The 24,259-nt window shown below is 37.2% G+C and overlaps 1 protein-coding gene across 1 annotated transcript in view; it reads left to right on the forward strand.

The window, feature by feature from the left end:
* The window catches only part of LOC117415087 (inositol 1,4,5-trisphosphate receptor type 2-like), a 113,167-nt gene that overhangs the window by 6,255 nt on the left and 82,653 nt on the right, over positions 1 to 24,259 (forward strand). The window contains exons 2-15 of the mRNA XM_034025028.3: positions 5,717 to 5,787; positions 8,776 to 8,891; positions 9,700 to 9,786; positions 10,984 to 11,142; positions 11,983 to 12,081; positions 12,324 to 12,407; positions 12,619 to 12,765; positions 13,652 to 13,747; positions 15,789 to 15,833; positions 21,666 to 21,817; positions 22,384 to 22,483; positions 22,733 to 22,893; positions 23,452 to 23,593; positions 23,833 to 23,994. Of these exons, the coding sequence (XP_033880919.3) occupies positions 5,717 to 5,787; positions 8,776 to 8,891; positions 9,700 to 9,786; positions 10,984 to 11,142; positions 11,983 to 12,081; positions 12,324 to 12,407; positions 12,619 to 12,765; positions 13,652 to 13,747; positions 15,789 to 15,833; positions 21,666 to 21,817; positions 22,384 to 22,483; positions 22,733 to 22,893; positions 23,452 to 23,593; positions 23,833 to 23,994 (1,621 nt within the window). The remainder of the gene's footprint in view (positions 1 to 5,716; positions 5,788 to 8,775; positions 8,892 to 9,699; positions 9,787 to 10,983; positions 11,143 to 11,982; positions 12,082 to 12,323; positions 12,408 to 12,618; positions 12,766 to 13,651; positions 13,748 to 15,788; positions 15,834 to 21,665; positions 21,818 to 22,383; positions 22,484 to 22,732; positions 22,894 to 23,451; positions 23,594 to 23,832; positions 23,995 to 24,259) is intronic.

Raw genomic sequence — 24,259 nt, forward strand, 5'->3', positions numbered from 1 at the left:
TGGTCTATGCACGTGCTGACATCTGTACGCACGATAAGAGGTACTGGAACTTTGGTAAATACTGCACTAGGATTGGTTGGTTTCTGATATGTGATTTATACTGCATTCTAATTATTTACCTTAAAACTTTTGTACTACAAATAGCCAACCCCAGGCAAAATTTCTGTTGGAGAAAGTGCCAAAATTTCCCAGAAAAGAATGTGGATAGAACCTTAAAAAATAACGTGCCTGGTATATAGTAGGGTACAATTTGGCTGTGTTATGTTGGTACAGTATATTAGCTTCTTATAAAGATCCTTGAGTGACTAGTGGGATGCCGGTGGAAGCTTCATGGCATGGGGATTTATAAGTTACTATCTAATTTCAGTTATTTCATGAATTACTAACTGCAAAGCAATACTTTACAACAGGATAATACCTGCCTTCCAGCTGCCAGTGAAACAGTATCAGTGTTCTGCCCAGACCTGCTTTTCTCCTTATTGAAATCCCATTGAGCATGAGACACAGATTTCAAAATGTTGGGGTTTCTTTTCAATTTAAATCTTTTTTTTTTTTTTTTTTTAATTTAGTCGTCGCCAATTATTTTTACCCCGGTTTTCACCCCAATTTAGCATGCCCAATTATTATCTGTATCCCCGGCTCACCGCTCGCAACCCCCCCCCCGCCGACTCAGGAAACGGAGGCTGAAACACGCGTCCTCCGAAACGTGCTCCTTCCAAGCCGTCATTTTTCGCACTGCAGATCCACAGCAATGCTACCAGACCTATAGTGCCGGAGGACAACACAGATCTGGCGGCTCCGCTGCAGAGCCACAGGCGCCCTATCGGCCACAGGGGTCGCTGATGCGCGGTGAGCCGTGGATTCCCCTGCCGACCTAAGCCCTCCCTACCCGGGCAGCGCTCAGCCAATTGTGCGCCGCCCCCTAGGAACTCTCGGTCACGGTCAGCTGTGACATAGCCTGGATTCGAACCAGCGATCTCCAGGCTATAGGGCACATCCTGCGAGGAGCGCCTTTACTGGATGCGCCACTCGGGAGCCCCCTTCAATTTAAATCTTGATTAATTGGAACATTATACATTATACATTATAATGGGGAAGTATCATTTATCTAACCTGAATTCAATGTTTTACATACATGTAAAAAAAGGTTATTCAGTTATGATGAAACTTGTAACCCACATACTTCAGCAAACGTTATTGAGAGTCTCAGAATCGGGGGATGTGGAGGCTGTGTATCTGTATGTCAGACTCATAGTTTTTCTTGTTACTGGTGGTACTAATGTAAAAAGCCACAGAAAGAAAACACATTTAGAAAACATTTTGATGTGCACCCTGCATTTTTATAATAAGGCTCTGCAATTAAATAAAATCCTGGGATCCAACTGGAGTCTGCTGTGCCACCATCAATTGAAACGATTCAAGCAATTCATAATAATATTTTCATAAATCTTACCCATTTTGCATTTCTGTTAGCTACATAGATCGAAATGTGCAGTTTGTAAAGAAACACGTGTTAAACCAAACATGTATTTTCATTTGAAAACAGATATCTGGTACAACACAAGGTTAATGGAAGTTCCCAGTTTGTTTGCCTTGCCTTACAGGAAGTCTGTTACTACTGGGTTAAAGAATGTTACTGGCTGAAAGCCTGTCAATCAATATGGGAAGCAGCTAGAAACAAGCCAGTCAGTGGGTGGGTACTACTTCACTCTCCAGGTGAAATGACCCAGTATGTTCAAGATAGTTTAAATGCATGGCTTGCAATCAGATATTTATTTAACCTAGTGTAATACCAGATTTCATGTTTTAAAATGGGGAAAAAAAAAAAAAATTGCTAAAATGTGTGTTTCCCCTTGAACTGTTAATCCATCCGTTTTCCCTACTCTGGATGTAGATCATCTGCTTTTTCATGTTACTGATTTCTGTATTTATAGTTATGTTGGGGAGTGTATGAACACTTTATTTTTTTTTTCATTCAAACAAAATCCTAATATAGGACCTAGATCTTTTGTATAGCTGTCGAGTAAGTTATTTTATTAAATTCACAACCAGATTTTGCAATTCTAATGCATTGATTTTTCTCATGCTGTTTTCTGTTTAAAACAAAAATAGGAAATGCCACCTACTGTAGCAACGATAACTATATGATCTACTTTCCAAATTACAGTCTTACTCTAGCAGTTGGAAACACACTGTCTCAAAGATTCCACAATTGTTAACTAGAAAAAATAACATGTGAACTCAGACTTCACACCACTTTATCAGTTAACTGGAAGCTGGTTCCAGAGATTAAACAAAATAGTGGGCTGTGCTACTGAGAAGAGCATGTTTTTTTATCTGTTATTTAGTGATGAGGAAATTGATTTTAGTAGATTTGGAACACTGTCAGTTTTAAACCAAGCCCCTTTTTAATTCACTTGGCAGGTTCACATGGAGTTACTGGTGGTGATTTTCAACATGTAAATTTAAAAGGAAATAAAAAGGCCTTCCTTTGTCATTTCAAACTGAATCTAGTTTAGTTCATATTTTCTGTCTAATATTATTGAACAAATGCTAACTACAGATGTAAGAGTTTTTCCCAACAACATAGGATGATTCTGTAGATACAGTGGTGCCAATAGTGTACAGTAAGTATTGACTCCCACTATTACTCTGTTGTTTTGTTGTCTGAATGTACTGTTAAGTATTGAAAACTTACAGTAATTAGTTCAATGAGATAACATATATATATATATATAATCAGTGGCTGAGGAATAGCCAGGGCAGCCAGTGCAACTGCAAAGGGGCCCACGCGGTGATTATATCCTGTTTGCAGATGTTGCAACATTCATATTCTTCTTTCTTTCTTTCTTTCTTTCTTTCTTTCTTTCTTTCTTTATTACAGAGTGCCCAATTATTTTACCCCAGATTTTTGCCTCAATTTAGAATGTCCAATTATTTTTTCCCCTCACCGCAACAATTCCCCACACAGCTCAGGAGAACTGGAGGCTCAGTAGACGTCCTCTGATCCCACGACCAAGCCAGTAGTCTTTTTTATACCAAGAAACTCAAGAGCAGATGTCAGCGAGCTACTGGCCTCTAGAGGACAAAGGCCAGCCCTGCAGGTGTCCACTTGAGCTTACTAGGCACTTGTAGGGTCCGCTGTAGTGCAATGAGGGGGGAATTTCGTTAATGAATTAATGGTTCTTAATTAATACTGCATTTCACTGACAGTTTATCATTGCATTTTAACTGACATACTAAAAGCTCTGATCTGGGTTGCTTAGTAACCAGTTTAGGGGTCCTTCAGAAACCACTGCTCAAATGTTGCCTTGCTATCATTATTAATCGCACGTTTGCTTGGTTGCTTGTCAGTAAGGCTGTGATTAAGTCACGGTGGACACAGATTCAGTGATTTTAGTAGAGAACATTGAACTTTACCAACACAACTTGAAATCCACCTTAACAAAAAAATAAATAAATAAAAACTCTTTCACGGTTTAGCTAATGATGTTGAACTAGCTCGGTTGCTTTACTTTGCAATGTAGCCGTTCACACTTTTGATTTTTTTCAGCGCTGTCAGTTGATTTAAACATACATGCAGGTGCAACTCTACTGCCTGATTTTGTCAACCTGCAGCTGCATTTTTCAATGCCTGTCGGGTCTTTGACCCAAATCAAGCAAAGTATCTCGGCACGTGGGTATGAAGAAACACCAGCAATAAGCAAAATCTGACACTCCCCATTACTGTATTTTGTGCAAATGTGTTTTGAGGTTTAACTCTCTTTAAATAATGAATTAATTATTGGATGCTACACTCCGCAGAGTAGTAAAAATGTAAATAGAAAACAATGTTAAATCCTTCTTGAGGTGTTGTTATTTTTATAAAGTTTTGAGGTTTGATAGCACATACACTTAATTTCTAGTATTTAAATCCAGAATAAATAGAATTCCAAATTTAAAAAGAAAATCAGTGTTGAAGTATTTTTATTGGGGTTGTTAATTTCTAAATGCCATGTGTTTATAATTACCAAAATTATGGATTGAACAGCAAAAATGAGGGCATTGGCTTGCCAGACCCTAAGAACCATTTAATTTCAAGGGCTAGCAGCCCCTGGTTAAAAAAAAAAAAAAAAAAAATCTGCTATTTTCTGCTTTCATAAGTTGGCATCTCTGCCTCTGAAATCCCCAGCTTTTACCAGGTGGAGCCCGCACATGGACCCTGACATGCCTGCATTTCTGATTAGAAAATAAGCTGTTTTCTATGTGAGAAAATGTCTACAAAGTTATGCACAGAATTCTTCACCCTTGTGTGAATTCTATATTGATTTCTGTGATCGCAGAATCCTGGAGGCACTGGTAATTAAACTTGTGATTAAAAATAGTGTAGTGCTAGATGGTAGTATGCATGCAAAATGCCATTCAAGTAGGTGAGTAGTAAACTTTTTTATTTGTACAATATTTGTCTTTTCTGTGATATCTGCTGATATTTTCATTGTGTATGCTCAGTAACAATACTGTTTGAGTCATTGGTCATTTCAGTAAATCCACCTCATTCATCTGTATACTATATTTGATTGATTCATGACCTGTGCACATACTAATCATACAGGTCCTTACTTGCAAACCACATGACCTTACCTGCCTTAGTTAAATATTAGTTTCATGTTGTGCTTTTGCACATGGCTTGATTTTATGTTTATTCATTCTGCCATACTGGTTGACCAGCAGCTTCTCTGAGAGCATTCATATAGCCAGCTTCCAGATAGACTGCGTAAAGGGTCTTTTACACGTTAATAGTAACATATGATATTTAAATGTAATGTGTAACAAATATGCAGAGCAATTTTGCTGCACAGCTTGAGTTAGCATGTTATCAAACTTCTTGTACTTCCCGCCATCACAATGGTCAATTGTGAATATAATGCATGCGCTAGCTAGAGAATGCTGGGACAGCTAATTGTAGTCTGCCTGGGAACTGCCAGAAACACATGACCAATAAGTCCAGGTTTTCAATAAAAAGACAAATAAATGTATGGTTCAATCCACTCACTTGCAATGCGTGTTTGTGACTGGAGAATAAGAGACTGGATTCTTGATTTTGGATTCTGGATTTCTCTGTGCCGTCTTAGTACCCCTCAACCTAGCTACCAATTAACCTATCTGTTAATTGCATTTCTGAAAGTTAAATCTATATAATAAGTACAATATTCTGTGTTTGGAGAGAGTCAGGATGCTTTGTGTTGCTATAGCAAGGCGAGCAATAAGGAATACAATATTATAATTTCTTTATAAATATATAGTATTTGCATGCAGGCCTTTTGTTAAGTATATTCCATCTGCAGCGTTGCAATTAAAAAATAAAATCTGTTACTATGTTTATTTGCTTCACAGCCATATTGTTTGTGGTCAATAAAGCAAATAAGAACAGTGGTTGCTTTTGTTTTTATTGTAAGGCCACATTTTTGTACAGTAGTTCAATGTAAAATTACAGTTAAAATGTAAGGCTGTAGTTGTTAGAATTAAAGTATGTACAGTATTTATTGAAAGTACTCATGACTTCAAGGTAATGTTGCATTTTACTCGCATAGTGTCTAAATTGGAGAGTAAATTACTCAATGAACCAAAATCGTATCTGGAGTGCTGCCTATAGTATAGATTTGTTTTCATTATAATTGTGCAAACAGTCACCACATGCAGTCTGCAGCCTGTTAACAAAAGTTTCTTTACCCTCCAGATTAGTGGATGACAGAAGTGTAGTACAGCCAGAGGCTGGGGATCTTGCCAATCCACCAAAGAAGTTCAGAGGTGAGTGAATACAGTATATTCTTTTATGGCAACAATCTTCCAAAAACTGGTTCCTCAAATAGCACATCAAAATATTCAAACTTTTAAAAAACATTCATTTCTATTCATAAAAATTCAAATGAATACAGGTTTGTTGCATTTCCATTCCACTTGTTAACTGTTAAAGTACTGTACTTTGAACTAACAAAACAATTCCAGTAAATCTTACCTAATATGTATGGTCATGACTTAATAGGTCTCATTTTTTACATTTCAGTAAAAAACCCCAAGACACAGAATTTGAGAATAGTGATGATTATGGTGTATGATACGGATGAATTAGCCTCAAACCCATTTGGTTTGAGGGCCCACCGCCTGGACGAGGCGATAGACTCCCCCATGATTTAAGTAAGGGGGAAAAAAGGGGGGGGTGATTATATATATATATATATATATATATATATATATATATATATATATAATTATTATTATTATTATTATTATTATTATTATTATTATTATTAACTTCTTAGCAGACGCCCTTATCCAGGGCGACTTACAATTGTTACAAGATATCACATAATTTTTACATACAATTACCCATTTATACAGTTGGGTATATATATATATAATCAAGGTCAAGTTGGGTTCTGGTAAAAGCAAATAAAGGGGGCACACAACATGTACATGTATAAACATAACTAAATTGACCCTTCAGGTGGTGTTTTGCAACTGAAACTTTACCACAAAGCTTTCAGAGAACAATGCATTGGTACAAAAAAAAATTGTCCTAAAAACTCTTAAACTCACGTTGATTAAAATGCCATTCTAAAATGTTGCATGCAACAGTAAAATAATGTTGAACATGTTTAATAAAAGTGTGGTCAATCTAGTGATTTGGAAGGGTGACACGAAATGACCATATTTAACGCCTGAATAAATAGCTGTATTATGTATCAGTTGCGTTAAGTGTTCTGTTTGTAAAGTTAATGAGGTTTTAAACAAGTTTAAAGTCTTTGGCAATACCCAAAGTTCAACCATCTGAAACATACAAGAGTTCATTTTTCCAAGGTACCAGTTAGGAATGTGCTTGCAGTTTGTTACTGCTGCCATGAATGTTACTTTAAATATGATGTAATTATTCCAAATTATTTTCAGTGCGTGTAAAGTATGTTGTACATGCATTCTAGGGGTTAAAGGACTAAATATCAACCATACTGGTTAAAAAAAAAAAAAAATATATATATATATATATATATATATATATATATATATATATATATATATATATATATATAATTATAATACACACACACACACATATATATACACACATATATATGTATGTGTGTGTGTAATATATATATATATATATATATATATATATATATATATATATATATATATATATGGTATTTGGATATTTGGACAGATATTCAGACTTTTTAATTTTAATTACGTTACATTTACTGCTTATTTATTTTTAGCAATCCGCTTTCTTCACATGGCTTTCAAATACTATAGTATGTTTGAAAATCAGGATACGTGTATGTGTAACTGGACAGAGACTTGGGGCTAATCGGTGACTACACACAGCATGCATTTTAACCACATCACCAAGCCAGGCTAATTTTCACAAAAAGCTGTATTCTACCCTGAAGAGTGAGATCCAATATAGCAGTTACAGTAAACTTGTGTGTTGCTTTTAAAGCTACAATCTGAGACCTTCATAACAAATGAATAATGTGTCCTTTAATATACTTTAAAACATTTCTGTGATGTCACCTTTTGATTGATTAATTATACAAATCTTCTAATTAAAAGTGGCTTTGAAGAGAAGGGCAGTGTGGGGCAGATGTATTGTTAACAAATCCACAGTTTTTGTTACGAATCCACAGCAAACTGTTGATTCGTCAAAGCAAATACCATTTTAGTACGCAACAATCATTTCAACAATTAGTTCATTATCGTATTACACATTTCAAACGTAACACTGAGAAAAGGGCTTGCGATTTCAGTTCAGCATTACATATTGTTTGCTAAAAGTAATACAATTATACATTTAACAATGTAAAAAAAAAAAAAAAAACTTTTCATAATTTATAAATTAATTTCCACATAAACACTCCCTTCTCATTTTTATTTCACATATCTTCTGGACAGGTTCAGAAACAACAGCAATTTCATCATTCCTTAGTAAATCTCCATCAATTACACGGACGTTCGATTTAAACTCAATGTTTGCCTTTCTTTCCTGTCTTTAATCATTGTTCAAACAAGGTACAGCCCATTTTGCCCGAGTACTTCATGATAACTGATCGCTGGCAATGATATTTAGGTCTTCATCTGTTTTAGGTTTGGCAAAACAATCAATAACTTTACTCTCCATTCCCGGTTCACATTCCTTAGTTTTGTTTTTACATTTTTAGGTTTCCAATGCCACTTTCATGTCCTACATTTAAAACATAGTCATCGCTACTATCGTAACTTACAACAGACAATTTAGTGACTTCCAGCACGTGAAACATAGAATTATACTTGTTTATCCCTTACTATGTGTTTAACGCTGTATGTCTTCAAATGCATTTTAGCCTTTTTGGTTGGTTTCTGATGCTTTTTTATCATGTGACCTACTGTATCTACTTCCAAGGCTAAAAAAAAGAATAAACTGAAGGTGTTTTTTAGCCAGTGGGTTTGTCCATGAAATCCTGTCTCAAACCTGAGAAAAATGTGTGATGGGATTCCTCAAACACCTATAGATACCACTGTGAAAAATTGAATTTGGACATGTACATGCAGGGTCTACAGGGGCCATTATGTATTTTACAAAACATTTACAGTAACAGTAATTACAAAACAACTGACATACACTATGTTCTGCACTTCGATGGTCGATTTGCTCCAGGGCTGAAAAGCACATAATATGCTGGTTAAATGCTTTTTATAGTTTCTGCCTGTCTTATTTCCTGTATGAAAGTCACAAAAAGGATTTTTTTTTTTTTTAAACAGACTGCCTTTTCAAAGTATGTCCTATGAACAGATATTCAGCACAGAAGCAGTTCTGGAACGCAAAACAAGGAAAACAAGGGAACACCACAGACGGAGCACTGCTGAAGAAACTACAGGTAGTCCTTCAATTACTAGCCTGAACAGTCAATAATGAACCTGCTGCATGAAAATGCTGTTCAGTAGACCTGGATTCAGTATATAGTGGTGTAGTAGATGTAAATAAGTGCATCTGTTTATCCTATTTTGAACTGGACAGTACAAAGGGGGTGTTTGTAATGGAAATCTCTGAGTGCATACATTACAGTATTTTACCAGGAAGGCCTAGGCATGTACACACATATATATGCACATGCCTGGCCAAGCTTTAGATCTGCATTTCAAACAGTCTTTGTAGTGTAAATAAAGAAATAGTTAAATAATAATAATAATAATAATAATAATAATAATAATAATAATAATAATAATAATGCCAATGCCATTATTTATACTGTACGGTGAGTATACGGGCCCTGTGGCACACTACAACTTCAACCCTTTCATTGTCTTTTGGGTTGTGTTGTTACGATGTCACTTAGGGCTCTGAGGTACCTTTTGAGTTGTGTAGCAGTCTGAGGGGGAGGAGAGGCAGGTGCAGAGAGCCTGTCTGGAGGCATTGGGGGGGGGGAGCTTATAAGTTGAGTTTCTGTAGCAATCGCCAGAACACATAGCTACATCAGGCACATTCACATTTCTTGTAGGATATGCAGTTAGAGCAGAAATACCCAGTGAAAGCATTATTAGCTCAACATTTTATATAACTGGGCAGATCACTGATAAGTGAAATGTTAAATGCTAATATTTATGTGTGTGGTGGCATTTTGTTTGTGTATTTGTGTATTTACATTCTTGTGTGAGTGTATGATGTTTTTGTTTTTGTTTTTACAGCATGCTGCCGAACTGGAACAGAAACAAAATGAATCGGAGAATAAAAAATTGCTTGGTGATATGGTTAAATACAGCAATGTTATACAGGTAAATACAATTCCCCTTTGTATGAAAATGTTTTTTGCAGTTATGTAAATACTCCTACATGAATTAAGTCATTTTTCAATGTTTAGCAGTTCCAACAAACACACTTACAAGTCATGACTATTAACTCAGACCATAAAGAAGGTATTGTTTGCAGTATTCTAGTTGAAGGTTTTAATAGTGTGTAAATATTTTCAGGACAAAAGATCAGGCTACAAGTTTCCTGTGACTGTGAACTTTGCCTGTTTGATTTGTACTGTTCCTTTTTTTTATTAGTTTTATTTCGATTATTATCTGTGCCCTACAGATAACATTGTAACTTGTGTGCTGTTTCCTAGAGGCAAGTGCTATTAGCGCCAAAAAACAAACACTTTTTTTTTTTTTTAAACTGAGGTCTTAACAAATATCTGACTAGGCTTATTATAATGCCGTACGGTTTTGTGGTGTATTGCTGTGACAGAGGCCATACTGTTCATTGCATGCAATGTGCCTGAAAACTAGAAGGGTCCCTGTAAATCTTGCTGCCATGGCATTGCAAAACTATTTAAATGTTTCTAACTGTGAGAGAGGCCATTGATACCTTGCTGTGTATTCTATGGTCATCACATACTGTAAAAGTGTCAAGAAACATTTGGACAGATTTTAGGCTGTGTTGATTATGACTGGTAAGTAAATAAACCTGTTACATTGTCTTACAAGGGGCTCGGTGTGCTGCTCGAAATGATAATGGTAAGAGCCTGTTGAAAATGAACATATGACCATTACAGTAAGTAGTGGGCACAAGAGCTGAACCGATGCCCCTGCTTGGTGCAAGTAGGTGCTGGACCATGCCATGAAAATGTGACCGTTATTACACTGGCCAGAGGTGAAGATGCTGTCCTTCAGGTGAAGCATCCTGTTGTAGTCAGTTCAGTATATTAAATATCTTGTGGCACTATTTTAAAGAATGTTAACTCCTGTACATGTCAAATTCTAGGATCAATAATTTCCCCCTGGTCTGCCATACTGTATTAGATATAGTTGACCTGAAGCCTTGGTGAATGGGTGTTATTTGGTCATATTTAGTATTTTATTTTTAATTTGAAGCAGTTGTTTGGTGGTGTTGTGTACAATTCCTCATAGGAGAATATTTAGAATGCCCTATTTCTGTCAGTATTGATATCAGTGTACAGTATATAACAGTGCTGTTGATTTTTGCAGCTACTACACATCAAAAGCAACAAATACCTCACGGTGAATAAGAGACTTCCAGCCCTTTTAGAAAAGAATGCTATGCGAGTGTCGCTGGACATGGCTGGGAACGAGGGCTCCTGGTTCTATATCCAGCCCTTCTGGAAGCTGCGGAGTGAAGGTGACAATGTATGTATGAGCACAGCTTTGTGGTTTTACAAAGGTGAGGGGAATTGGGTGTGGTCTATAAGATTGTACATGATGTTCCCTGTCTGAACATGATCTACTGCATTATGTGTGAGGTATAGGAACTCAGAATACAGGGAATTTCAATGTATTCTTAATGTTTTGCCCCCTTCCCCCCCATCTAGTGGTGGATAACAGTAACAGCATACAAAACGTAAAATAACAATATGTGTTTATTATTTGGTGTTTGGTGAATCAACTACAGTACATTTATTATAGAAACAGACTATTAAGGTAAATGCAGGCCTTATTTGCCGACACAATCATACATTACCAACAGTGATTTGTAATCTGTAAAATAGTACATTGCATAGTGGAATTATTGTAGAAGATCCACAGTATGATCCTTACAGTAATGTAGTTTTTGACAGGATACTGGCTGCATTCAAATGTTATACTTAGTAAAATATTTTTCAAATGTTGATTCTGATCTACAGATGTTGAGTTTACTTTTCTCAGTACAGTCAATAACCTAAGGTATGAGACTTAAATCATGTTGTGCATGGTTTGCTAAACAATGCACTTTTTATCAGCATGTTTTCACAGAGTTGTATACTGCATGTCAAAAAATAGTCACAAAAAAAAAGATAAATTAAGCATAAGATAGTGCTTTGGTCCTACAGCCAGACAGTATTTGCTGATTGGATAAAAAAAAAAACAGTTTGTGTCTTGAACAAGAGCTTATTTGATCTGACAGCCACAGAAAGATAAATTAATCAATGTAAATACAGTGTGTTTACACTTTCTGAGAGTATTAACTGTCTTTGCTGATTCCATGTGTAGGTTGTCGTAGGTGATAAGGTGGTGCTGATGCCTGTGAATGCTGGACAGCCTCTGCATGCCAGTAATATAGAGCTTCTAGACAACCCAGGCTGCAAGGAGGTGAGCACAGTGTGGTGGTTTGATTATTTGATGTGCACCTTTGATTTTGTTAATATTTGTTCATGTATTCATGTTTATAAATTGGTGCACCTCGGTTTAGACCTGGAAGACAAGTCTTGCACTTCAGCGGTGTGAAGATTTATTAACCCCTTCACATATCAATCATTGCTTAAACTTATTTATTAACAGTGAGCTGTTACTGTGTGGTCACAGCATCCTATGTTTTATTTTTTGTATAACAGGTGAATGCACTGAATTGTAACACAAGCTGGAAAGTCACCCTTTTTATGAAATTTAGTGACTATAGAGATGAAGTTTTAAAAGGGGTAAGTATATTTATCTGTGTTACTTTAGTCTACTTAAATTTGAATACTGTTAGGTATTTAAAATGTTGTAACATTTTACACTTCATAAATTTACAGGAAAGATTATACATATTAAGGATGTTCTTTGTTGTTGATGGTGGGGGATGAATACATAACAGTAAGAGCTTGTTTTGTGCATTGTTGTGACTGGTGTGATCTGTGACTCTCCCAGGGTGATGTGGTGAGGTTATTCCATGCAGAGCAGGAAAAGTTCCTGACCTGTGATGATTACAAGAAGCATCAGCACATCTTCCTCAGGACCACACTGCGGCAATCTGCCACCTCCGCCACCAGCTCCAAAGCACTCTGGGAAATAGAGGTATTCTGAGATGCATCGTAAATGCAGCCTGAGAAAAGAAAAGTCCCGGCACATGTTTCCACACAAGCCTTTTTCTGACTGGGGGAGCAATTTGTGTTTCCTCTGTGGCTCAATTCACACCGCTAGTCAATAACATCAAAATCTGAGCTCAATGTTTGTTTGAGCAGTTTGTTCTGGAGATTGAATGAATGTTCAAAGAAAATCCTAGAGAAAATGCGGTTTCTGTAGAGAAGAACCACACTGCATGTGATTATGAAGAGCTTAGTGGGGCTCCTAACACACACATGCACACACACACACACACACACTGTTTTAGAATGTAGGCTTTAAAGTTAGTAATAACTGTTGTGTAGTCCTTTTACATCAATGATGTGACACAGTGGGACTTTTAGAGAGACTTTCGCAATGATACAAATGTCCAGTGGGATCTACAATATTGACCTCAAAGCAATTTATTAATTATGTTCTAGTAACAAATATGAACGTATTATATTGTTTTCCCTCTGAGTGCATTTCATGTTGTGTTTCTTTGATTACCAAACATTAGTCCCAGCACTATAATACCCTGACGTAGTGTGCTGGGGTATTTTAATTTGTATTTAACTGTATTTAAAGAACATAGAGCTAACAATGTATGTCCAGTACATTTTACCTAGGCCATTTTTTAAAAGTTATTTTTTCATAGGAATTACTGAACAAAAAAGAATACACAATGCTCTTGTAAATTTTTCATTCTTGCGCAAAAAAGTTTACTTTAGAAAATGAAATACAAGTTTACCATAATGTGTGTCTTTCATATAGGAAAATGTGTGTTCTATGCTATTCAACTATTACCAGTTCTGGTTGTGCAGTAGTCATCAGTATGCTTGATTCTTCTGTGTTGCAGGTTGTACACTATGACCCCTGCAGAGGAGGAGCTGGGCAATGGAACAGCCTTTTCCGATTCAAACACCTGGCTTCAGGAAATTATTTGGCTGCAGAGGTGAGGCTCGTGTTGCTATATTATACAATATACTTAGTGTTCCGTATTTTCGGTTTTTATCTTTAAAAAAAATTTCCGGGAATTTTTTGGAGTTTATTTTACATATATTAAAATAGGGATAAAATCGGTACAAAATAGTTTTTAATAGAAACATTGGTAAAAATCGGGGGAAAAAATCTCAGAAAAAACACTTTACTGGAATGTGATGAGCAGCAGTTCTGGTTTCTGATTAATAATGTCTCTGGCATGTATGATGAAGCATAATCTATGCAAGTCGAAGCCACATTTTCCCATGTAGCTGGTACTTTGCGAACGTTTGGGCAATCGCTGTGCTGATGGAAATAGTATCTACAGAAGGTATGAACATGACATCAGCACAAAATAAGCCAGGTTTATTTGCCATGAAATCATAAAAAAAAAAGAAAATTGACAACTAAAGCATCACCATTTTCTGTCAGATATTTACGATTAAGATTGTCTGTGTCAGTGTTTTACTACAAACCATGCACAACATGATTTTGAATATTCATAAACTGATTTAAGTTTCCTTTCCATTCCTCATCCACTAAAAATATTATATTTTCGTGTAAGTATTTCATTTTAGTTTTTGATCAAGATAGTAGTTACTACGCCCAGCAATTACCACAATAATCAGACAGTGATTGGCCAACATAATCAGGTGATAGTGTGTTTGTGAAGTGAGAGAGAACCACGTTTGAATGTTATTTGATCATCTGACGTCTAAACGTCTGCTGTATCCTAGGATATACAGCGTAGCGCTGCTTATTACAATGTCGGAGTTAAAATAAAACAACATTTTAATCAAAATATTGTGTATCGTGTACTGGGAAAATATTGAATAGACAAAAATCAGCTATAAATCAATAAAAACCGAAGTCCAGTTAAAAAATATAATATTTTGGTACAATTCGGAATAAACCGGAAACGCTGAACACTAAACTGTACCAGCCCTTGCCAGGATCATGCTTCCATCAAGGGGTTACCATAGTGATGTAACATATCGTAACGAACCGCGGTTCCTGCAGGCAGGGACTTCACAGGCGGAGGTGGGACGCGAACCCAGGGCCTCCTGCTCTGATGCATAGCGCCGATACCCCTGTGCACGCTACAATATTAAAGTGACTTATAATTATGTATCATTATTTTATCCAGATAGAGCTGATATCAGATTCTGAAAAGGCTTCAGGGTTATTCCATGACACATCAGGACACCTCCGGCTCATTTTAACGTTCGGGGTGTCCTGATTTATATATTTGGGCATTTATCTGGATCTTTTTATCAGTTTTGCAGATTACATAACCACTTGCTTGGCTTAAATGCATGATAACTGACTATAATAAAGTCCAGTAGAAGAGAGTGAAAGCCTGTGATAGCCCGACTTTGTAAATTCAGTTAAGAATTCAGGTAAGTTTTTTCTTTGCAGGTACTGCTTAAGTTCCTATTCTCAGGGTTTTTCTATGAAGGTTGCACTATGATGCTGTTGGAGCAGTAGATGGCGGTATTCACTCTTGATTTTGTGAAATATACTTTTACTTCTGTTAGTGTGTTTCCACTGGTGCTGGGAAAGATTGTTATTGCAGGGTTGTTTTACGGGATAACAAATGTAGTGAAAGTAACCCTCTATTCCATGTTGGGTATTAGAGGTCCTCAATGGTTTTGTGCTGGACAGTGTAGCCTCCTTTGTCATGAGCACACTGTGTAGGTTGTAATACTGTAGGTACAGACCAACGTGTGGAGAGGGCTGATCTATAGAGCTGTACCTTCAGAATTGTTTTTATTAGAAATGCAAAAAATCATCTGCACAGCCATAAGGGGAGCATTGTAGATGGGACTGAAGGCTAACACAAATGTAATTATGTGTATTTGGCAAAAGGGTTCAAAATCGGTATACTGCGGATGTTGAAAATCGGTTCTTTAATTGTGATGGTATAGTTCCCTTTACCTTCATAACTATAAAGATATTTACTGAATTGTACATACACATCTGTAGCATTGGTCACTTTTTATTTTATTTTTCAGGTGAACCCTGATTTTCGAGACGAGGACACCGATGGTAAAGCTGCGGTAAGATTTAAACTATATTGTTAGCTGAATACACTCATGTCTGCTGACCTACAGCAAGATTCCCTGTAAAAGAATTATAGTTTTGTAAGAGCTTAAAGGTTTTTTTAACCAGCTGTCTGCACCTTCAGCTGCTTTCAGTACCTTCAACCATGTTTTAAGTGTTATGGAAAGTTCTCAGGTAAAATTGTATGACACCCTTCACTGTGACCTGTGACGTAACATGGCTGCTATATTGAGGTCAAGTGACTTTTTATTTCCGGATGCTGTGCTAATGCTTTTAGATGTAGGCTTCATGCTCGGTACACAACTGTATCTGATGATCAAGTTTGATTGTTAGTATCATGTATAGTAAGAAAAATTAACCTTTGTAATTTTAGTGTCAATATGGCTACCATATTGAGGTTGTTTGACAACCTTTTTTGATACAGAGACAGTTCTCCCTGAGTTATTGTCTTAATGTTTGATACACAGTTATGGTCCATTACCTGGGTTTTCCTGTAAAAATGGACAGTTTCCCTGCCCCATTGTTTCAGCCACAGACCATATTAATGAAGCACATCTTTACCACATATGTTTGCAAACCATGTAATCAAATGTGCTGTTCCCATTACATTATGCCTTCTTCACCCCCATTTCACATGTATGCATTTTATCATCTTTTGAATGAGATGTAAAACCGAAGTCCTATTGTAAGTGACTCTGCACAAGCAGTTGCTGATACCTGGTTCACCCCTAGTCTCTAAGTTGCTTTGGATAAAAGCGTCTGCTAAATGACTAAATAATAATAATAATATTGCTCTCTGCCCTTGCTATACTTAGCTGCCATAGAGATGACTTGTGTTAATGGACTAAAAGACTTTGCGATAGTGCAGTTACTATCTCATTGGATTGAATGTACAAACTGAAAAGAAAATATTTTATAATGCAGTACTTAAGGAGAAAGAACATCCCACAAAATAAATGCTCTGTCTTAACAACAAGCTCCATAGTATGGTAATAATATTGTCCCTTACATCAACATGCTTTTGCTTGACTGTGAAAGCTGAAAATTGAGTCCTGTTTACATGGAAAAACATGTCACAGATTTGACATTTGTATCAAACAACTATAAATTACTCAAAAAGACTAAATTATTTGTATATACAGATAGATGAAATCTAATCATGGTCCAGTACTATGCTACTGAATGCTGCCCTTGTGTATGTCTGTCACGTCGTTTTTACATATATCTGAAGAATGGGTAATCATCAAATTGTGTTGACACTTGAAAAGGACCTTTCTTTAGCCTAAGTTAGATCTTATGGTCTAGAAGCACTTGTTCAGTTATGATGAAACCTGGGTGTATATGAAGGCAGATGCCCATCTGCCAACTGTGCATACAGTTCATATAGTTATGTTGATCCACTTCATTACCGATAATGACCTGCTTGTAGTTATACCATACAAAGACGCATTTACTAATGAACAATGTGCCTGTGGTTTGTTACAGAAGACAAAAAATTCCATCATTGGGCACTGTTTCTTTCATCATATACCTCCATAATTATAAATACCCTAATATTATTAATATCAATTAGATGCAAAAGTTCAATAACACAGGTTTATTTAGAAAGAAGTAGCAACAATCCTGAGGTAAACGAGTAATCGTGATACCAGGACAGTGTCGACACATTCATCACATTATTGTGGAGGGGTACTGAGTAGGGCAGTGTTTACCTCATTAAAACCTCAGCTGGCTAGTTTACCTCATTAAATCAAAGGCTGCAGACTTCCACAGTTGCAAGTTGTAGTGTAAATTAAGTTTAAAAAATAAATAAATACAGCAACATAGGAGTTGTACTGTTCAAAACCTTATTTACTTGTCTTGCTTGGGAGTTATGTAACTTATGTCACCTAAGAAGATTCGGGAGTTTTTTCCCCTGTAAAAGAGAATGCTGCATTAAAATTCTGGTCTGACACTACTGTTAAAACACAGACAGTGTTCCTTACATAACGTCTACATCACTGAACTGGAACGTGGTGTCTGCACCACATTCGGGATGACTCACAAGCAGCAGGAAAGGTGTTGACTGAAAAAAAAAAAAAAGAAATAATACATGTGCTGCCCGAGGACTTCAGCAGCTGTGGTTTGTTTATTTAACCCTCATCCCGATTAGAAACTTCCTTTTAATACAGACAGCTCTTCTCAGAAAATATCAATTAGAAAATCATTGACTGGCACCTGCTGCTCTGTAGGTCAATTAGACATTGTTATTTTGAAGTCACAAGGGCAGGTGGAATAATAATCTTTATGCAGTACTTATTAAACAGTGTCATTTTTTCATGTCACGTGGCGATTTCTCTTGTGCAGTTATTATGCAGGTCTCTAACAAAGCATCTGGAATAACAATCTATTAAGAAACTTTTTCTGTCTCTGTCTGCGTGCATCTCTGTCCATCTCTTTTATTTATGTTTTATCCAATCCAAATTATATATATATATATATATTTATATATATATATATATATATATATATATATATATATATATATATATATATATATATATATATATACAGTGCCTTGCATAAGTATTCACACCCCTTGGACTTTTCCTCATTTTGTAGTGTTACAACCTGGAATTAAAATGGATTTAATTGGGATTTTTACCATTTGATTTACACAACATACTTAACAATTTGAAGGTGCAAAATATTTTTTATTGTGACACAAAAGTTAATTAAACAAAAACAAAAAGACATTTGTTGGTTGCATAAGTATTCACCCCCCCTGAGTCAATACTTGGTAGAAGCACCTTTGGCAGCAATTACAGCTGTGAGTCTTTTTGGGTAAATCTCTACCAGCTTTGTACATCTAGATCCTGCAATATTTGCCCATTCTTCTTGGCAAAATTGCTCAAGCTCTGTCAAGTTGGATGGGGACCGTTGGTGAACAACAATTTTCAAGTCTTGCCACAGATTCTCAATCGGATTGAGGTCTGGGCTTTGACTGGGCCATTCTAAGACATTCAGGTTCTTGTTTTTAAACCACTCCAGTGTAGCTTTGGCTGTGTGTTTAGGGTCATTGTCCTGCTGGAAGGTGAACCTCCGCCCCAGTCCCAGGTCTCTTGCAGACTGAAACAGGTTTTCCTCTAGAATTTCCCTGTATTTGGCTCCATCCATCTTGCCCTCAATCCTGACTAGTTTCCCAGTCCCTGTCGATGAAAAGCATCCCCATAACATGATGCTGCCACCACCATGCTTCACCGTGGGGATGGTGTTCTCAGGGTGATGAGCAGTATTGGCTTTGCGTCACACATGGTGTTTTGCGCTAAGGCCAAAAAGTTCCATTTTGGTCTCATCAGACCAGAGAACCTTTTTCCACATGTTTGCTGTGTCTCCCACATGCCTTTTGGCAAAATCCAAACAGGATTTGATATGGGTTTTTTTCAGCAATGGCTTTCTTCTTGCCACTCTTCCATAAAGCCCAGCTTTGTGGAGCGTCCGGGTTATAGTTGTCCCATGGACGGTTTCTCTCATCTCAGCTGTGGATCTCTCCAGCTCCCTCAGAGTTACCATTGGCCTCTTGGTTGCTTCTCTGACTAATGCCCTCCTTACCTGGTTACTGAGTTTTGGTGGACGGCCTTCTCTAGGCAGAGTCGCGGTTGTGCCATATTCTTTCCATTTTTTAATAATGGATTTAACGGTGCTCCGGGGGATGTTCAAAGTCTGGGATATTTTTTTTTATAACCCAACTCCGATTGGTGCTTCTTCAGAACTTTATCCCGGACTTGTTTTGATAGCTCCTTGGTCTTCATGATGCTGTTTGTTTAGATATGCTCTCTAACAATCTCTGGGGCCTTCCAGAAACAGGTGTATTTAATCTGAGATCATGTGACACTTTAATTGCACACAGGTGGACTCCATTCAACTAATTATGTGACTTCTGAAGGCAATTGGTTGCACCAGAGCTTATTTAGGGGTGTCACAGCAAAGGGGGTGAATACATATGCAATCAAGACTTTTCAGTTTTTTATTTGTAAATAATTTTGAAAAATATGTAGATTTTTTTCCCCACTTCGACATTATGGACTATTTTGTGTAGATCAGTGACAAAAAAATCCTAATTAAATCCATTTTAATTCCAGGTTGTAACACTACAAAATGTGGAAAAGTCCAAGGGGGGTGAATACTTATGCAAGGCACTGTGTGTGTGTGTATATATATATATATATATATATATATATATATATATATATATATATATATATATATATATATAGATCAGTGTTGTGAAAAAGTATTTGCCCCCTGTCTGATTTTCTGCATTTTTGCACATTTTTCACATTGTATTTTTTTTCAGATTTTTTTGTGCGTTGTAGTGGTATATAGAGGGAGTCTGAGAGAAAAAATGACACCAAAGTTTGATGCTTCTTTCATTTGTTTGATGTGCAAGGTAATCAAACATGCAATCTTCAGGTGTGAAAAGTTATTGCCCCCCCCCCTAGTTAACTCAACCCAATTAAAGGGATAATTAGGGTCAGCTGTTTGAGTACTTTGGTTAACAAGCAGGCCTGATTTGGGCCAGCCCTGCCCAATATAATCTGACTAACTTTGGCCCTTACCATCAGAGTGAAGTTGTCAGCACACAGGTTCTAGAGGCACATCATGCCACGAACAAAAGAAATTCCTGAAGACCTCCGGAAAAATAGTTAAAACATAAAGCAAAATCTACAATGGAATGGTTCACAAATAAACATATCCAGGTGTTAGAATGGCCAAGTCAAAGTCCAGACCTGAATCCAATCGAGAATCTGTGGAAAGAACTGAAAACTGCTGTTCACAAATGCTCTCCATCCAACCTCACTGAGCTCGAGCTGTTTTGCAAGGAGGAATGGGCAAAAATTTCAGTCTCTCGATGTGCAAAACTGATAGAGTCATACCCCAAGCGACTTACAGCTGTAATCGCAGCAAAAGGTGGCGCTACAAAGTATTAACTTAAGGGGGCTGAATAATTTTGCACGCCCAATTTTTCAGTTTTTTATTTGTTAAAAAAGTTTGAAATATCCAATAAATTTCGTTCCACTTCATGATTGTGTCCCACTTGTTGTTGATTCTTCACAAAAAATTACAGTTTCATATCTTTATGTTTGAAGCCTGAAATGTGGCAAAAGGTCGCAAAGTTCAAGGGGGCCGAATACTTTCGCAAGGCACTGTATATATATATGGTAAATAAACCCATTATACTATTATTTAGCGCATAATTGTATGTCCACATTTGTAGACCTAGGGCCTGAAGGAGATATATGGAGATTGATAATTTAACACAATGTTGTGTTTTGTTTTTTTTTCTCTTATGGGTAAAATGCTGTTGCTTGGGGAGCTGTTGTTGATATAATCTCATGGACAATAGAAGAACCTCCCATCCCTTCCCAACATATCCACACTCTCACTCACTCTCACTCTCACTCTCACTCACACACACACACACACACACACACACACACTGCCTCCCTTAGGCACTGTATGATTGGCCCTGCATAGTCTTCTGCATCTGCAAATGCTTTTGACAGGGTTCACTTTTATACACTTAGCAGCCTAGACAATGAACCACAATGTATACATTATAATCTCAGGTCTTGTACAAAACATTTCTATAGTAGTGCCGCATTTAAAAAAAGTGTGGTGCTTGTTTACGCATAATGGCATATCATTCTTTTTCACTTCCCTAAAGATAGAAAATCAATGTGTCTCTACAATGGCATGTGTATATTAGTTGACAGCAGTGTCTGATATTAGGAGAGAGTGCTGCTGTTGAAGCGTGTTAATTATTTAACTATCTTGGCATCCTGTAGGTGGAAGGAGATATCCTGTCCTCGAAGAAGAAGCGCCAGGCGGCCGAGAAGATTGCCTACACTCTGGTCTCTGTCCCACATGGGAACGACATCGCCTCTCTCTTTGAACTGGATGCCACCACTCTACAGAGGGCAGACTGCCTTGTCCCAAGGTGTCCTGGAAAAACGTTACTTTTTAAATAGTTTTTCTTCAACCTGAAATGCAGTGCGTTGTACACTCTATTTGTAATGTTAAGAAATTAACTAGGTACAGTTAACTGTTAGTTAGCTGGCAGAAAGAATCTGTGGAAACAAATATTTATCAGAGTTCAAAAGTGGCACAGTCGTGAATGCCCATCCATATTTATGCCAGACTGCAAGAGGTCCAGTCCATGAAAGTGTTTGTTACAAGAAGACCAGTGGGGCAGGCCTCTAGGATGCAGTTGCTCAGAATAGGTTCTGCTGCCCAGGTTCAGCATAACAAAAGAAGTGATTAGATTTACAATGGGGAATGAGTTTGACTGTTGACCTTCAGTCCTCCTAAAGAGGTCGGTGGGATCAGCAGTTAGGTGACATTGATATTGTCTTTTAAAAGTCTTTTAACCTTGCCAGGTGAGTGTGTTTACTTTATTTTAAATGGCAGGATAGGATGTTGTGACCAGTAGCAACCAATGAGCAGTGTACTGTTAACTGCAGCATTGTTCAGATTTGTATAGATTTTTTTTTTTTTTTTTGTTAGGAACTCATATGTGAGATTGAGGCATCTTTGCACAAACACCTGGGTAACCAGCACAAGTATCCCTATAGATGTTGAAGAAGAGAGACCTGTCATGCTTAAGGTAAATAGCTAATCTGAAGAAAAGTCAACATGCTTGTCAGGAAGGCCACGCTGTGAAGTTATCTTTGGAACTAACTTTACCCTCATTTTTAAAGTCATGGAAGACGTTCCCATAATATATGTACTGTATGTGTTTTTTTTACATGGTCCCAATTGTATCTTGTTTAATTTGCCCATCATTATTGTTTATTTTTTTCAACTAACTGTTTGTACAGTACTGGTTACCACATAATTTCCCTCTTAATCACAGATTGGAACATGCCCCACAAAAGAAGATAAGGAAGCCTTTGCAATAGTCTCAGTCCCATTATCGGAGGTCAGAGACCTGGACTTTGCCAATGATGCTAGCAAGGTCCTAGCATCAACAGTGAATAAGCTGGAGAATGGGAACATCGCTCAGAATGAGAGGAGGTAAACCCCTTATTGGGCTTTGCTCAAAATGCATCTGTATGTCACAATTTTGCACATATCTGGAGAATCATTCTTAAGCCCCTTTCACACTGGCGCTCCTACCCGGGTCACAATCCTGCATACCACCTCAGGATGTTGGTCGACACAGTTTGAGCAGGGTCTAGCAAGACAAAATGCATGATGGCCATTTGTAAGCGAACGAAGTAACAGCTTGGATGGAAGCATTCCTAACAAGCTACTTCTGGGGCATTGCGTTAGCGCATTGTGCACTTGCTTCTGTACATAGCCTACCTGTATGACACTGGGTTGCAACCTGGGTAGAGTCCAACCTGTGTAGAGCATGCCTATGTGAAAGGTTCTTTACATTCTTTACATGTACATTCTGTACATACTGTTGATGCATGTCATGCACATCAACTTTTTATTGTATTTTGTATTATACTCATAGCTCTAATTTTGAACTTACAGTCATGGCAAGAGATCCATGTTACTCACATACTTGTTAACATACTATATTTTATGGCCAAAAAAGGTTTAGTGACTCTTTTTGTTTTACAGGTTTGTAACTAAACTGTTGGAAGACCTCATTTTCTTTGTGGCTGATGGTTCAAACAATGGTCAGGAAGTGTTGGATGTGGTCATTACAAAACCCAACCGGGAGAGACAGAAGCTCATGAGGGAACAAGACATTTTGGAGCAGGTGACCTGTTTTTGTAAAACAGCCCATCTAAATTATATGTTAACCTGCCCTCCCTGAGCTGTTACTAAATAACCCATTACAGATCATATCAATTCCATACTGGCACCATTTGAGAGTTGGGGGCAGGGGTGGTGGTGGGTTATAGCCTGCAGATATTATGGGAAAACTGTTTTTTGTTCTTTTAAAATGCAATTTGATCTTGAATTCAGTGTTCACTGGCCATGCTGCTTTCTTAACAGATCTTTGGTATACTAAAAGCCCCCTTCAAAGATAAAGAGGGTGAGGGGCCGATGCTAAAGCTGGAAGAGCTTGGAGATCAGAGATATGCTCCATTTAAGTACATACTCAGGCTGTGCTACAGAGTCCTTAGACATTCACAGCAAGATTATAGGAAAAACCAGGTAGGTCCATTCAATACAGCTTTCCTGTTTGAGACTAGTGTCGGATTACATGAAAGAGCCTAAGTAAAACCTTTTTCAATGTAAATGTGCTGCAAAGGATCTTGAGAAATATTTTGTACTCCGTCTGAAGAATGCATCAGCAATTCAGAAATAAATCAATTCATACTGAAGCATCCAGTAAGTAGCAAGGAGATTCAATTGTTCACTTTTTTCCTTGTGTAATAAAACTCCCAAGTTGTGAAAATAAGCTAGAGTTTATAGCAGG

Source organism: Acipenser ruthenus, chromosome 7, assembly GCF_902713425.1.
Source record: "Acipenser ruthenus chromosome 7, fAciRut3.2 maternal haplotype, whole genome shotgun sequence".
NCBI lineage: Eukaryota > Metazoa > Chordata > Actinopteri > Acipenseriformes > Acipenseridae > Acipenser > Acipenser ruthenus.